At 39.0% G+C, this 17,797-nt stretch overlaps 1 protein-coding gene across 2 annotated transcripts in view; it reads right to left on the reverse strand.

The window, feature by feature from the left end:
• Positions 1-3,800: 3,800 nt before the first annotated feature.
• The window catches only part of SUCLG1 (succinate-CoA ligase, alpha subunit), a 43,824-nt gene continuing 29,827 nt past the window's right edge, over positions 3,801-17,797 (reverse strand). The window contains exons 6-10 of one of the 2 annotated variants that reach the window (XM_011963812.1): positions 13,615-13,698; positions 11,781-11,932; positions 5,684-5,872; positions 5,371-5,380; positions 3,801-4,031 (exon numbers count right to left, since the gene is read on the reverse strand). In XM_011963812.1, coding sequence (XP_011819202.1) covers positions 3,985-4,031; positions 5,371-5,380; positions 5,684-5,872; positions 11,781-11,932; positions 13,615-13,698 — 482 coding nt within the window. In that variant the 3' untranslated portion in view covers positions 3,801-3,984. Of the gene's footprint in view, positions 4,044-5,370; positions 5,381-5,683; positions 5,873-11,780; positions 11,933-13,614; positions 13,699-17,797 lie in introns of both variants that reach the window. The other variant, XM_011963818.1, reaches the window with a different exon arrangement.

The raw sequence follows: 17,797 nt of genomic DNA on the forward strand, positions 1-17,797 counted from the left end.
TAGAAAAACATTTCTTAGGATGAGAAAGCAGTAAACAAAAAAGAAAAAAAAAGATAAGTTGCTCTTTATCAAAATTTAAAATCTTAGTTCATCAAAAGACACCAGTAAGAAAATGAATAGGGCAAGGCATAGAGTGTGAGAAAATGTTCTTAAAATACAGATTCGAGAAAGGTCTTGTACTCAGAATATAGGAAGAATTGTTGGAACTTCAGTCCTAAAAAGACAAAGAAATAACTAGGCAAAGACACTTCTCAAGGAAAAAAATACCAAAGGCCAAAAAGCACACTTAGAAGTGCTCAACATTAGGCTGGACCTGATGGCTTATGCTTGTAATCCTAGCAGCTTGAGAGGCTGAGGTGGAAGGAATGCTTGAGGTCTGGAATTTGAGACCAGCCTGGGCAATACAGCAAGACCCCATTTCCAAAAAAAAAAAAAAAAAAGGTCTCAGCCTCTCAGCACAATTATTATTCAGGGAAACACTAATTTAAGCATGAGACATCACTGACATCCCCACTAGAATGAAATTAACAAGAACAAAAATACCAAATGTCAGAGAAGGTATGGAAAAACAGATGCTCATATTTTCTTGGGATAGAACATGAATACTACAACCACTCTGGAAAAAAGATAGTTAAATATACACATGCTATTACATCTAGCTATTCTATTCCTACATATGTCTACAAGAAGAAAGAAAATGTATGTTCACAAAAAGACTTACACACAAGGATCATAGCAGCTTTATTTACTAACAGCCAAAAGCTGGAAACAACAAAAAAGCCAGCAACTGGAGAATGGATAGACATAATGTGGAGTATTCACACAATGGAATAGTACTCAGCAATAAAAAGGAATGAACTACTTACACAATGACATGGGTGAACATCACAGATACTATGCTGAGTGAACGAAGCCAGACCTAAAAGACGACATACTATATGATTCCCTTCATATCTGTTTCTAAAACAGACAAAACTAATTTCAGGTGAGAAAGAATACAGGTAACCTATAGAGAGGAGGCAATTAGGTAGGATATGATGGAACTTTCTGAGATAATAAAATGGTCTATATTATGAGGAAGATGTGGTTCCATGGGTTCATCCATTTCTGTAATGTATATGGCTGAGATTTATGCACTTCAAAGTATGTAAAATTTACCTTAACAAAAGAACTCTTATAACAACATCACCACTATGGGACATGGATTGGAGATTACTTACTGATCATACAATAATGGTAGAATGTTGATAATTTTCAAAGCTAGGTGATGGGTACATGGGAGTACATTATGCCATCACAATTCTTTTGTAAATGTTTTAAAGTTTACATAACAAAAGTTTTTCAAATTTACTGGAGTTGTGAGTAGCCCTTTCACTTTTTTTGTTAATAAAACTGAAATAGGAAACACCAGAACCTAAAATTCTGCCCACTGCTGTCTAAGCGCTCAGATCAGAGGTAGCAGCGGTGTTGTAGGAGGGGAGAGAGGTGAGAGGTGGTTAGGAGAAGGTGGCCTCACAGGATCCTAGGAGTGGAGAGGGTAGGTGAGAAAAGAAAGATGAAAGGGAATGGGAAGATGGAGGTGGTGGTGGAAGAAGATGAAAGAGTCATGGGGACACTGAGCTCCCTGGATTAGGCAACAGGAACAGAGGAGTGAAAAGAGAGACGTAGTCTTGGGACAGATGATCAGAGGACAGGTCAGGGTGCTGAGGCAATCCCAGAGCAACCCTGGGTCAGGGTGGACCCTGAAAAGGATGCCTTCTGTTAGGGTCATGCAGTGGACTGAATGTGTATGCCCCCCCAAATTTGCATGCTGAAACCCTAATCAGAATGTGATGGTACTGTGAGGTGGAGCTTTTAGGATGTAATTAAGTCATGATGGTGTAGCCCTCCTGAATGCTCCTGAATGGGATTAATGCCTTTATAAATGACCAGCAAGCTAGCTAGCTCTTCCCACCTTGTGAGGACACAACATTGCTGTCTGTAGACCAGGGAGAGACCCTTACCAAGAACCCAACCCTGCTGAACCCTGAGAGTGGACTTCCCAGCCTCTGGAACTGTGAGAAATAAATGTTTAAGCCATCTGGTTTATGGTATTTTGTTATAGCAGTTTGAGCTGAGCTAAGACAGGTCACCTACCTATCATCTGAGTTGTGTCCCTGTCACAAAGCCCCAGTGAGTTCAACCAAGACATTTTCCTTGGTTGGGTCCTTGGTTTAGAGGAAGGAGGAAATGCCTTCCTTCCTGGACCAGTACTGTCACCCTGGGCTGTCCTAAGCACAGCAGCAGGGTACACCCAAGTTTATGGAGCAATGCCAAGCCCTAGCCAAGCCTGCTGTGATGAGCACCCTCACACACCACGTAATGTATACCCAGGTACCCTCTGGCATGGGAGCCATTCTCCACATTTTTAAGCTAAGGAAACAAGCAGAAATAAAGTCTACTTGATCTGAAAGTCAATCACCATGTGTCCCTTGGTCTGAGCAGAATTCCTTGGTCTGTGACACCTGACACCTGCTTTTTGTGTTCTCAGCAGGAGCCTGGGTATGGTCATGCAAGCTCCCAAAACACATTTCCTCAGGCCCATCAAACCTCCTCAAACCCATCTCAAACTACCCAGTATTCCTTCACCTCCTCAAATGAGCTCTTCCCCCTCCCTGAATTTGCACAGGCTGTTCCCTTACCTGAGTGTTTACACTCCATTTTTGCATGGCTGGTCCCTTCTCAGTCCTCAGGTCCCAACGCACGTCCCCTCCCCAGGGAGAATTCCCGTCTGTGTTTCTTCAGGGGCTTCTCCCTGATACTTTTTTTTTTTTTTATGCTCTTATTTGTTTCCTTCAGGACAGTTACGCTATCTGATATTTTGTTCCAGAATGTAAGTTCCTGATGACAGGCACCACCTCTGTCTTGTTTAGTGGCAATTACCCACTGGGATTACTTCTTGTTAAGAAGTTCCCTTTTGAACACGAAGTAGGATGGCTAACAGCTTTCCAGTTTTCTTGCAGTGAATGTCTTAAATCTTAAACAAAGAATGTAGGCTCTGGATGGGCTCTCTGCAGAACCACAGAAAAGCATGGCATTGGTGAAGACTCTCCATTTCCCCAATGAGGCAGAAACTGAAATATAAATGAGCTTCTGCCTCTAATCCTGATGATGACAATGATGATGGTGTGGTGGTGATGGTAGTGATGACAGAGGCACTGATGACAATTAAGTTGCCTTATTACATGCCAGGGACTTCACGCATCATCTCCAACCCTTTGAACTACCCTGCATGATGGAGATATATACATATATGAGAAAACTATAATTCAAAAGATACCTGAAGTCATTCTATGTCTAAGCTAGACAACACAACGTTGACACTGCTACAGCCTCATTCCCCCAGAGGTTTTGGTTACAATGTTCTCTAAAGAACCCATTAAAGGCCCAGTGCGGTGGGCGGGTGGATCACAAGGTCAGGAGTTCAAGACCAGCCTGGCCAACTTGGTGAAACCCCGTCTCTATTAAAAATCCAAAAAAAAAAAAAAAAATAGCCAGGCGTGGCAGCAGGCGCCTGTAATTCCAGCTACTCGGGAAGCTGAGGCAGAGAAAACTGCTTGAACCCCGGGAAGCGGAGGTTGCAGTGAACCAAGATCACACTACTGTACTCCAGCCTGGGTGACAGAGCGAGACTCTGTTTCCAAAAACAAACAAACAAACAATCAGAATCCATTAAAACATACACACACATAAATACACCTCCATTTCTCCCACTCTCCTCATCCTTCACACTGGAACAATAAGAAGTCTCCCAAACCATATTGAAATCAAATTGTAGATTTATTGACTGTTTCTGTTATACAGTGAGGTGAAAACATCTTAATTCAGGACATCCTCCATCTTGTTTTGGCTTCCAGTTGTACTGCAAGACCAGTGTCAGGCACATAGGCTGATAATCAGTGGACAACAGAAGCAAACTGCTGCAGGGTCACATGTCTACGTGATTCATTCCACAGTTTTAGGAATTTTTTTTTCTTTCATAGCATCTTCCTCTTTTCAAATTCCTTCAGAAACAGGAGAAAGAGAGAAGAGAGATGGAATGAATAAAGATAAAAGATCCAAATTACATTTATCGTCAAAATGATTTTGAAACCTATTATCTTTAGGATCCTTTGAACAACAAAATTACAGAAGAAAAATGTACCAGGATGAGGGTGTTTGAACACAGAATAACAGCTTTCAAAATGAGTCTGTGTCAGCTTGAATTTCACGAAACAAGATGCAGAGCTTCAATTTTATATTTCCTAAATCCAGAAGTGGAGAGGGAGGTTTTGAATAATATGTATTTTTTCATAGCAGTGTAATAACAATAATTTTAGGAGCTGAGAAACTTCATTGTGCTTATCCAAACTGTAGTGCTATATACATGAACTACATCCAGCCCTTCTAATAAGGCAATGGAAACAGGTTTGCTCAGTTTCTCAGAGAATAAAGCTAAAGACAGATTGTTAGGTTTTGAACAAAATGTCAAGAACCTTAGAAATACCTGAAACAAACAAATACCTTAAGCAAAGTAGTGTTTAAGGAAACAATACCAAAAATCATATTTTTCTAGATTTTAACAATTAGGATAAAATGTGTAGATCCCTGCTGCCACTTACTGGAAGAAAATGGTAACACACATCTCCAATGTGAATTTAAGCATTTGCTTTTCTCTTTACCCCCACCTTCAAATAAAATTCTTTCTCACACTCACTAAGCACCTAGATTTATTTCAAACACTTTGGCACATAGTGTTCTATTCCAAAAGCAGGATCATGCAAAGATTCAATAAAACAAGGAGTCCACTTTATTCATCCCTAAGACAAGGGCAAAGAAGACCACCAAATCAGGATTTTGAAATTTTCTCTGAATGCTGTTCCCTTCTAGGAAACCAACTGGTACCTATTTTCAGCATGCTTAAGAGGGGATTTTTTTTTTTTTTTTTGTGGCGGGGGTATACCATCATAAAAATAATGAGGGAGAGAGAGCCTTAAATGACCACTCAAAGAGACAAGCTGAAAATCAGTACAAAGAGATTATAAAAGACATCAAATTACTTAGAATATTTTAACCCATAATGTCCTATTAAAAAAGGAAAATCAAAAAAAAAAAAGTTAAGAAGTCACTCCTTCAACCTTTAAGTAACAATGGTATTACAACATAGCCAGGGCCAATCTCCTCATCCTCTTTAGATCTCCCTCCACCCCAACTCCTTCATCCAATTTCCATGTCTTGTTACTCAGCCTCCAACCTCCTCTCCCTAGAAACAGAAACCCATGGGGTCAGGGTGGCTATATCCCTAAGGAAAAAACAAGTAACAAAACAAAAAGCAGTTATCTGCACAGCTACCTTCCAAACCCTCAAAATGGAAATCATGACACATATGATCTTCAAGATGCTTTTTTTGTATGTTGTACCTTGCCACTTACAAAAATACAAATCCCAATGTTTAAAGAAGAAAGCTTTAAAATAAGAACATTATTCCTGGTCATGCCTAATTAGGGCACTAGGACATCAATAGAGTTGATAAAAACTATTAAGCTGCACATCAGAAAACCAATTAAGTCCCAGAAGCAAAGGCCATGATTTCCAGGTACCCAGTATGGCCACACACACAGAAAGCCTACAACCTCAGAGCACGTGGGCCACTGTTGGAGCTCACCTTGTAGATTGTGGTTCCCAGCTGTGCAGGAGACATACTGACCACAACTCCTGCACTCTGAAGAGCGGAGATCTTCTCTTTAGCTCCACCTTTTCCTCCGGCAATAATTGCCCCGGCATGACCCATTCTCCTCCCAGGAGGAGCAGTTAACCCAGCAATGAAGGACACTACAGGCTTGGAATTTGGACCCTGGAAAGAAAGTAATCTTTTAAATGCTCTAATGAAGAAGTCAATCAAAACTGGACCTCAAAGTCTTGACTCTGCTGGTAGATGGTAAATGACTTGGGCAGGGGAAAGCCCACCATTCATCCTAGGAAAACCAACACAAATATTAAACCATGATAGAAACCACTGCATTCTCCTTTGAGTTAACTTTCCATACAAACTCAGGAATACAACACCGTGCCAATGTTCGTATCTGTTCAATATAAAATTCCTACTTCACAAATACACATGTGACGCTTTCATTTGAAAAGTAAAAGAGCATACTGGAAAATATATGATTTGTGATAATAATAATGTAAGACACAAGACTGGGTTGCTTTACTTCAACCTAATATTATGTTAATTCATTATTAGTTCACCCTTAATAAATGTGCTGAAAGAAAAAGATGAGGTGGGAAGTATACTGGAAAGGACCTAGGACTTAATTTCCTAGTAACCAAAGCTGCATGACCCTGGACAAGGTTTCTTGAGAACCTGACTTCTGCTGCCTCATCTATGAAATGAAATGGCCAAACTAGATTGATGCCCAAAAGCTCTTTCTACTCTGGAATTCTGTGTCTAAGAGGGAAGATCAGAATTAGTTTTATTCAGCAAAAATCCATTCTAATGTATAATCTCTATGTACTAGATTCTGAGGTTTAAAAAAAAACAAAACCCATACAAAGAAAATATAAAAATTTCTGTACTCTAGACTTGCAAAGTAGTTGAAGACATAATATAAAATATGTATATACCTCAATCCATTAAGAAATACCATAGGCATGGTGGCTCAGGCCTGTAATCCCAGCACTTTGGGAGGCCGAGGCGGGCAGATCATGAGGTCAAGAGATTGAGACCATCCTGGCCAACATGGTGAAACCCCACCTCTACTAAAAATACAGAAATTAGCTGGGCATGGTGGCTCGAGCCTGTAGTCCCAGCTACTCGGGAGGCTGAGGCAGGAGAATCGCTTGAACCCGGGAGGTGGAGGTTGCAGTGAACCAAGGTCATGCCACTGCACTCCAGCCTAGTGACAGAGCAAGACTCTGTCTTGAAAAAAAAAAAAAAGAGATACCATAAACTAACATATGAATAAATGATTACGTTTCACAATTAATGGTAATATCATGTTCATAACAGAAGTCCAGAGATAATAAGGAACCAGGTAAAACAGAGAGGCCTGGAGAAGGCAGAACTTGAGCATGAGTGGAACCTGAGACCCTTCACTTAGGTACCATCATCTTCCCCTAGACCAGCAGTTCTCAAATCATTTGGTCTAGGGATCCCTTATACTTACGAGAATTACTGAGGATCTCAACGACCTTTTGTTGATATGTATTATATCTAATGATATTTAGTATATTAGAAATTAAAACAAATTTTATAAATATTTGTTAATTCACTTAAAAATAACATTTTAACACTTTAAAAACCATTCTAGTGAGAAGAGTTGCATTATTTTACCACTTATATTTTCAACTCTTGAATGTTTAACTTAATAAAAGACAAATGGATTCTGATAAATGCTTTCACATTCAATCTGTTGCAATACGTTATTTAAGCTGAAGTATAAAAGGAAAATCCAGCCTCACACAGATTCGTAATTGGAAAAGGGAGAAGTATTTTAATTGACTGCCTTACAGATAATTGGGAGTATTCTTCTTTGACACTACCCAAATCTCTCAGTGGTAATTTCTTAAAGGTTAGGTGCAATGTTGGAATCTGAAACCATATCAGTGAACTTTCTGTCCCTTGTTAATTTAACTCATTAATCTGTCTTGCACTTTGAGTGATCTTTTAACCACAATGATTTTGTAACATGCATTCCTCAGTTAGGAAATATGGGTTCACTGAGTTACGCAGATCTTCCAAATGCTGACACATTTCATCATTTAGTAACCACAAATCAGTTATCAGTATCACCACCAAGCTCATTAGAAAAGCCTCTAGGTAGGAGGAAGTTGTCAAGCTCACAGTTACAGATGCAAGTTTTCCAAAATTTTAAATATTCACTTGAAAGTTCAAATGTTATTAGCAGCAACAAATACTATCAACTGTTTTCCTTGACACAGCAGGTTTACTTTGTTCATTTTTGGGAAGAGATCTGTCTGAATTACCAGTTTGTCTGCCAGTCATTCTTTCAAGTAAAATTGGTGTCCAATGGAAAGGCCAGCTAGTTCAGCTCACAACTCAACTGTGAAAGTGCTTTACTTTCCATTTTATCACAAAATACTGACTCCAGCATCATAATTTAATAAAATTAATAATTTGTATTGCTTCACCAAGGACATTCATAAGTGAAACTGGCTTCTCTTTTTTCTTTGCACTGTGAGTAGTACATGGCAGTGAATGACTGCTACTCTGACTCCACTGACTGCCCCGATTCCCACTAAGATGCCAGCATGCAAGGAGCTACATGGTCAGACACTGCTTACTCCTGCCACATCTGCCACCTTTCCTCCCTTCCTCCTTATCTTACATAGGCACAGAATGCTCTAGCTCTGTGCCTTTGCTGAGAATGTTCTCCACCCTCCTTGGATACTTGGTAAACTCCCACTTAACTTTTAAGACCTGACTCTAGCTTCCTCTTGCCCCATAAGCCTTTTCTGTCTCTCTCTCCCACCCTCCCCACAAATGCCCTCATATTTGATCATCTCGTCAATGACCCTGCTGTGCCTTTTACACCTTTCTACTATTAAATTCAGCACACTGGCTATAACCTATTCCTCATGTGTTCTTCTACTAAACTATGAATTCCCTGAACACAGAGGTTATATTTTCACTAACTTCGGTGTGCCTGGCACCTACTGTAGTACCTATGGTATAGAATTAAAAAAAAAGACTCCACAGATTATTTATTCATTCACTCATAAGATCTACACAGAATATGACAATCTCATGTTTGAGTGGCATTAATTTGTACTTGATTTCGCTCCCCTATTCCCCAAAAAGTGGGAATATTGTTGCACTAGAAAGGATCAAGACTTTGTTGAGCCTAGAATGTCAAACAAATCTGCATCTGTCCCATTAACAAAGAGCCATTGGAGGCTTCTTTGTTTTCTGTTTTTTAAGCGGAGAGAACTACAACTAAAAGACTATGGGGAAGTGTAGTCTGAAAATAGGACACAGAAATGATGAGCGGTATGTCTAAAAACAGTAAGGCCAGTTAGAATGTTATCAGTACAGTCTGAGCCTATGCCCAGAACTGATGACTCTTTGTTCTTAACTCCTTCAGTCTGACTCCTCATCCTTCCATGGTGAAATGGAGAAGTCAGGCAAACCTGGGTATGAATCTCACCCCTGGTTCGTTTGCTGTATACCTACCATTGGCAAGTTACTAATCTTCCTGTACCAGTTTTCTCTTTCATAAAGAGAGAACAAAAACATCTTGCCAAAGCATCAGGATAAAAGTTAAACACCAGAACTTTTGCTAATAATTATTACCATTGTAATGATAACAACAAAGGCAGCAGCAGATCATGTTTATGCCAAGTATTACACTAGGCATTTTATATAATGCAGCATCTGAACTGTTTAACCTAGAATCTTGTACACATTAGGTTCTCAATAAAAATTAATTCCATAAGAACTAACCAGGAATAGGAAATATGCTGCCAAATGAAATAAAATGTCTATGTTTCATTTTCCCCACTAAATACTAAGCTATTCAAGGGATTCAGAATTGGGCCCAAATACATTTTAAATTCAATTTAACACAGCATAATGCTGTATTAAACCCAACCTTTTTTTTTTTTAAAGAAGTCAGTTTTTACTTAAATTTCAAACTATACAACTTTCTGAACACAAGGGAATCTAACATTTTACTCCAATCCTTAACAATCTACTCTTCCATTTATTTGACCTGTATTGGTGCCTACTGTGCCAGGGGACTGGGCCGGGCACTGAGATTAACAGTTCCCTGCAGTCCATAACACAGTCTAGAGTGAAAGTTAGATATTAAGCATGCCTTGCAGAAGGAACAAGCAAAAGCAAGTGAGAATGAAAACTGGTATGTCAGATGGAAAACTGATCTAAAAGGGAAGGTTTCGATGGTATGTGAAGGACTGGAACACGATGCTAAATCTGCCCTTTAGCTGACATGTAATGGGAAACATTACACGGGAAACACTGTCTGATGTGAACCAAGGACAAAGAGCACCAATACCCATGTTTCAGAAGAGCAGATAATTTGCGTGGCCATAAGCAGAATAGTCTAAGAGTAAAGGGGGGTGGTTGGAGAAAATATGAGAGATCATGAAGGAAATCATTGAGATGGTCCAGATGAGATGGGATGAGGACCCAAACCAAAGTAGACGGACTAAACATAGACAAGGCTCTGAATCTAGACAAACCTCTGATGTCTCAGAGACAGATCTTGGTAACTGAGTAGAAACAGGAGAAGAGATAAATAAAAGTTAGTTCTCAGGTTTCTGCCATAAAAATAAGCACAGAAAATAGATCCAGGGAATGAAAAAAGAGGAGGAAAACCAGAAAGAAACCAAGAGTATGGAGAGGGTGATGAATGAATCAAGGCCACTGGTGACCTCTGCAAACACAATGTCAGGAGAGTAAGAAGATTCCACAGCAGCAAACGGCTCAGTAAGAAGAGGGCTTACTGAGTGACGGGCACTACTTTGCTATACATTACTAAGTCATTTAAACCTCACAGACCTTACAGTAACTCCAGGAGGCAGGCACTACTATATCCTCATTTTTCCAATAAGGAAACTGAGGCAATGAGAGATTAAGAAGCATTCCCAAGGTCATATAGCTTCTAAGTGACAGACAGGAGCCCGACTGCTAAGGATTCAAGAATGAAAGAAAAGTAAGGAAAGAGATTGAGAGAATGAGGGTAAAGTTGAGTCATATCTAATATGGGAGTTAGGGCTTAACATCACCACAAAAGAAAATCAAGTATATTCAAAATAGCCCTTGAAAATTCCTTAAAACACAAATAACTATGCCTTGTTTTGGGTAAACCACCCTGTACATGATATTATTGGTTCCTTTAACTCTCCAGTATTAGTTTTACGTGGCATTTAATTCATTCACTAGTGGATTTTTTTCATAAGCATAGAGAGAAAGTTATCTCCCCTCTCTTGCCTGGTCTCCTGAAGAGAATTTTTCACTCATTCCTCAGTGTAAGATAAATTCTGAAAATCAATGGCTTGATTTTTTCCCACAGTTCTCTGACACAACAATGGCCACAGCACAAATTCACTGAGTGGGGGCTGGTGGCCACCAAACTGCTTCAGTCACTACTGTACCCCCATCTCTCCTTTCACCACAGGAATAGGGCTTAATTCCCTCAAGCTAAAGGAAATGATGACACAACTCAACACTACTCCTTTACATTTAATTCTAAGCGAAAGGCAACAAGGAAAGCCTCCCCAGGACATAGACAGTAAAGCTTTTCTACTTGATCTCTGAAGGGAAGTGCCATTCCACAAGGAAAGTCTAAAACTAGAGGGAAGCCAGATCCTGACAAAAAGGCAGGGGGGATAGGATCTTTAGGTCAGCCTTGAAAAAGAGAAAACAACACTTATTTCCCTCTGAGATCGGGAGAAAGAATACCAGTCACAGGTGAAAACCAAGTCTGCAGGTCAAGTAGGGGCTCTCGGGCTGATGGCCTGAATGTATCTGTTCAGCAGAAGAACAACTTACCTACCACAAAGTGTGGGATGATGCCTGGGGAGGAGAGTTCAGAACAGGGAAGTAGAGAATCACCCAGAAATAATATTGTCTGAGCATCCGGTATAGAAGTCCCTGCTCAGAAAAGTTTTATCTTTCATGTTTTCTCAAAAAGTTCACCTTTGAAAAAATAAAAATAACTTCTGAAACAAGCCTCTGATGTTAAGAGCAAAGAGCTACATTTTTCCAAACCCAAACTTACTGAATTATGTTGCTTCAAAAATTCTGCAGCATTCTCTTCTGCATTACCACCAATTTCACCAATCAATATGATGCCTTCTGTGGCAGAATCATTCAAAAAGATTTCGAGGCAGTCAATAAAATCTGTTCCATTAAAAGGATCGCCTCCAATGCCTGAAAAAGTTGAAAAATATCAATAACTGGAAATTTAAGAGTGAACCTTGGAATTTAGGTCAATAAATGTTTTTAACTAGTTTGTCATTTTTCTTACCCTTCTCCTTAATATTTTTAAAGTATCATTAGTCTTGCATTTAATATTTTAAAAATCACAAAATGCTACATTTATTTCTCTTGGTAATATTACATAAATGCTAAATGGTGGTTGGTTCCTGATATTCTAGGAATATTCTAGGGCTGTAACGAAGACAACCCTCTTTTTGCTTTAGCTCCTTTATCAAGCCTCTTCTGTCTCACAAAATTATTCCCAGATAACTCCTTAAAATGAACATTTTAAGAAAATGTGTATCTGTGTTGCATGCTGATGTTACACCAGAGGAAAGAATAAACATTTAACAAATTTCTTTGAGCAAAGAAACTATTTGATGAAGTATGCTGCAGATAAACCACCCACAAGTTTTAAGACACAAGTGCCAGTGAGTGACAGTGACTGCCCTGATCCCTCCTGTTCTGGATCCAGAGCGGTGATGACAGAGCCTGCATATCAGAGCTGTACTACACACCACATTTAAGAATGAGTTCTTAGACAGCGTTAAAGTAAATGTTCCCTACAGAGAGGCTGCTACTTTTTATTTTTAAATTATAAACTTACTGAGGGCAGGATTGATTTCTTACTTTTTACTGCATCTCTGAAAAATGGAGTGGAAGAAGAGAACTGACATTTATCAAGTGCCAACCGTGGTCAAGTCCTATGCTTTGGCACACATTAGAGCTGTCATTTCCTAATTTTCTCAACTTCTCTGTGAGACAGGCATTATTATCCTCCATTTACAAATCAAAACTGAAGATGGAAAAGAAAGAATCAGTAAGCCTATTTCAAACCTTTTCTAATTCTCTGTCACACTAAAGTATCTTCCACTTATGATTGTGCTTTGCATGTAGAAATGCTCAATTAATGTTTTCAATATTTAATTTATGAATTTTGATCTTAATAAAAACACTCCAGAGCTATATGTTATTTTTTGGTAAAGATATTTCTAGAAGGTTAAGAGGTATTCTAAGAACTTGAAGGAATATTTATTAATATGAAAAGGAGGAATTTGCCTTGGCTTTTGGCAACAAATAATGAAATTATTTTAAAATGTAAGAACTTGTAATTTGTTATTTTTTCAAATGGGAGGCAGTATAGTGTGATAAAAAGAGAGGTTCTGAGGAACTGAACCTTCCTCAACCTTGACTTTCTCACCAATAAGGCTCTAACAGTACAATTTTTCAGCTCAGAGGCATCTGAGAGGCTTGCCTTAAGAATGAGACACTAATTGGCAAAGAATTCAGTAACTATGAAGCACTGATGAACATAATGGCAATGACAGCAAAAGTCCTAATATAAAGAACTATTTCTTCAGAGCAATCAAATAAAGTGATGTTTTCAGGCACCCAAGGTGCTCCAGGAGCCACATGTCCCAAGACGTTAGTTCTTCAAACTAGAAATGAAATCTTGGACCATGAATCTTGAAAAACTATAGAACAACTTTATACTTAAGCAAATTAAATTTGAGATCATAACATCTTTTTTATGAGTATCAAAATATTTTGCAAATAATAAAATCAATAATTATTATACTCATCCAATGAAGACACTACACTCCAATAAAATGATTTTAGCAAAAATCCCTCACCAACGCACAAAGACTGTCCCAATCCAACTTCCGTTGTCTGGTGAACTGCTTCATAAGTCAGGGTGCCAGATCTGGACACAATGCCTTAATGAAAGAGAATTCAAAAATATTAGATTGTGTTTCTATGTTAGACTAAAATATGGTAAACTAAATTACCAAACACTTTGAGTGACTAACATAGCTATAAAATTCATTCCATGATTTGCCATCAAAATCAATAGTATCTTCAAATGATGAAGTGAAAAGGAAAGGCTTAAATTAAAGCAGGGAGGTTTTTAAATTTAGACACAGGAGAAAGTATATTATTAGTTAAGGTTATGACTATAAAAACAATGCAAGAAAGACTTAAATTATCTCTTCTGAGAATCTTTATGAAGAGGATAATATCAATATAAATTTGGTAGGTACAATCACACCTACAGGGGCAGAATATAATAGATTAGACTTATATTACCTGATGTAGTCTGGGTATTTGTACCCTCCAAATCTCAGACTGAAATGTGATGCCCAATGTTGGAGGTGGGGCCCGGTGGGAGGTGTCTGGGTCATGGGGACAGATCCTTTATGAATGGCTTAGTGCCCTTCCCATGGTAATGAGTGAGTTCTCACTCTGTTCCTTTACATGAGAGCTGGTTCTTTAAAAGATCCTGGCCTCTCTCATTCCTTCTCTCACTATGTGGCATGCCTACTCCCCCTTCACCTTCCGCCATGAGTAAAAGATTCCTGAGGCCTCACCAGAAGCTGAACAGATGCTAGTGCCATTCACGTACAGCCTGCAGAATCATAAGCCAAAGCAACCTCTTTTCTTTATAAATTACCCAGGCTCAGATATTCCTCTGTAGCAATGTAAAACAGACTAATACAGTACCCAAACTATTAGTCACATTTTCAAATACTACCTATCTTCTCCACAACTATTTTCCCAATAATTTTCAACCAATATATAGGCTTTAAAATCAATATAAAGAAAACTGGGAAATAAGGTCAAGATCCCTGTGGAACCAAGTCTCCCACCTAATTTCTTTTATAAATGGACCTGTATGAAAGCACTCAATTTCACATCACGATTAAGTGTGTGTGGAGGGAGGAGAGCCAGTGTGGGCCAGAGAGGAATGACAGCTAGATGTCATCTCTTATAGTTTACTATGCTTGGCTGAGCTTCCAGAAAGGTGATGTATTCAAAGCTACAATCTATGTAACACTTTAGACAAACAAAAAAATTAATCTAGGGTGTCTATGGTTTACTTTCCTTAAACTCCTTCCTTGGAGCAACTTTGAAGAACTCAGAAGACCCTTTTCTAACAATATTATCACCCTACCAGGACAAGTAGAATTTTTGTCAACCTGAGACAAAAAACATAACTATAAGTTACCTCAACTTTCATACAGCATGTTTACATTCTTAAGCAAAGTGTTATGTCACCATTATTGTATACTAACGCGTACTGAATGTGTGCCCTATGCATACATGCATCTTCTCACTAGGAATTTGGGCACACAATAACTTCAGCTTCTCCATACCAATCAGTCAAGTTGAAAGAACAGTGTGTACGTAACTTAGTCATTGCTAAACAGACCCTACAGAACACTGTCAGATTGCTCTTTTAGATGCATTTCACTAGACAGTGACAACTACATCCTCAGTGATGCCTCACTTCATGTGCAACTGTGCTCTAACTCCCTGGCCCAGCACAGTCCCAGCCTCCCTCTCCAGACTTGTTTCTTACTATTTCCCTACCTAGTGAAACTGGGTTATTCCTCATTGATATTTCATGCTCTCCTATCTTTTCATATTTGTTCTGCTTAAAATGGAGTGTTTCACCTCCACCATGTGACAAAACTTCTAATCATCCTTCAAGGTCCACATTAAATGCTACTTTCTCTTTGAGGTCTTTCCTGATCACCCCCAAAGAGAAGTGAGATATAATCTCTTTCTCTAAATCTCCTCAATGCTTTTATATTTCCTACTGCCCTCATTACTAAGAAATAAGCAGGAGACATTGTGTCTTACCTACCACTGTGAAACCCTAAGTATTTTTGGGGTAGAAACAACTTCATTCATTGAATGGTTCACTATAAGCCCTAATGCTACCATTAGACACAGTAAGAATGTTAGGCAGATGGCCAGAAACAAGCAAGCAGGGAAGCCCTGGAAAAAGTCCTGGAGGTGCTGCCTACTGACCGTCTGCAAAAAGGCAATGGCTACACTGGCTACTTCTGGCATGTGGTTGGGATCCACTGGCCCTGAAGGGGTCTTATCAGGCCCTAGTCGGAGATAATCATGGTAGGGACTTCCCCTGCTGACGAGTGTGTGCAATCCTCCAATAACTTGCCCTAGAGTAGCCTTCTGCTCATTACAATAGTAAAAACCACATCCCTGGGTAGAGATTTTAAATGCTAATGAGATATGCGAGGTGTATACTAGCATGTACAACTACAGAGCATGTGCATAGAAGAAGACTGCTTAAACATGGTTGCAACTGATACCTCCTCATGCCCCCTCATGAATAATCATGCAATATTCTCATAAAGAGGGTCCCTCAGCATTAGCTGCTGCTAGCTCATCCTCTCTTTTGAGCAGTCTGTTCGGAATCATCTCTCAGGGTGTACTGTCTCTTTAAATAAACACTGCTGCTACTGTTTTCCAGGAGGTCAGCAGCCGGTCAGCCGTTCCTCTCTTTGAATGTACTTTATCTTCCTTCAATACACTCTGCTACTTAACCCTGGCTGTGCATCTCTTGGTTGAATTTTTTCTTCTAAGAAAACAAGAACAGCAGTTCTTGCAGTACAATTCCAGTACTTTCGGGTAACAAGAAGGCTCATTTCTTGTCAACTCTTCTTGTTCCTGAGGTCAAGGCAGGTACTGATGCCAAATACTGAGGACAGAGGGAGGATCATGAAGAGAACACTGAATGGCCTACAGCAACCTACAGGTAATTATTTTTTTCTAGTGTTATAGCAAACACTACTAAGTTTGAGGTCACTTTTAGCTAATGCTAACTTTCAGCACTGTTAAGAATTATATTAAAATCACAATAATGCTTTCAAAAAAACAAAAACTTTACCAAAAGCAGAAATCCTTAAAACCTGATCTAAAATGCTGATTCTACCTAGCTTTAATGGGCAGATATTTATATTTGCATTACCGAAAGCCTGCTCTGTGATGGAACGAACACAAACTCTTTATTCGGAAGGCAGGACAGTGCCTCTGATCAACAGCTTAACATCTCTAAGGAGACTACTTGCTGGCCTGAGCCCTGCCCTCAAGTCTGTGACATAACATGGCCTCCTACTGCTGACACAGTAAAATGGAATGATCCATCTGTAAAATGTCCATAAGGAAAAAAGGAAAGGATACATTTCAAGTTTTAATTTTTATCTAATAATCTTGGCTTGGCAAATAAATTCATAGTCAGGCTCAATCAACCAGCCTGAAACTTGAATATCCTGACCACACACTGATTCTCCAATTAAGAACAATGTTCTCCTACCACCTGGTTCAGTAAGAGACCACCAATGATGCTTGGGATTCTGTAGCAGCTACCTTCTTCACTAGCCTACAATTTTCAATGGGTCAATAAATAAGAGTCTTTACAACCTCTATGTTCCCAGCTTAAAGCATAGTTCCAGGCACAGAAGGTACACATATATGTTTACTAAGTGAGTTGAAACTGAAAACTCATCAATGGAGTAAGACCACCCTCTTAAGTGAAATTTAATTTCAATAGTTTTAAGATTATTCACTTACTGAACCCTAATGCATAACAAATGACAACCACCACAACTTCTGCCCCCCATATGTCTCATTTATCACTTTTTCCCTATTCTCAGTGCCTTTGTCCCATCCACATCCTCTGCCTTCAACACAGTCCCTCCCCTCTATGGGATATTTCATCACTGAGAAGGTTAGGCGGGTAATGCCTACCTACTTATGTAATGGTGTATTCCTATCAAAATCCCAAGAAGAGTTTTTGCAGATATAAACAAGATCCCTTTTAAATAAACACGAAAAAGTAAACTGCATATCCAGCAAAGTATTAGTACCTAGAATACACAAAGAACTCTAAAAAATAAACCATAAAAAAGGAAACAACCCAATTAGAACATGAGCAAAACCCAAGGAGGGGCATTTCACTGAAAAAGATAACAGATGACAAATAAATTTATTTTAAAAATCTATAAA

Source organism: Colobus angolensis, unplaced genomic scaffold (genome assembly GCF_000951035.1).
Source record: "Colobus angolensis palliatus isolate OR3802 unplaced genomic scaffold, Cang.pa_1.0 Scaffold118, whole genome shotgun sequence".
NCBI classification, from domain to species: domain Eukaryota; kingdom Metazoa; phylum Chordata; class Mammalia; order Primates; family Cercopithecidae; genus Colobus; species Colobus angolensis.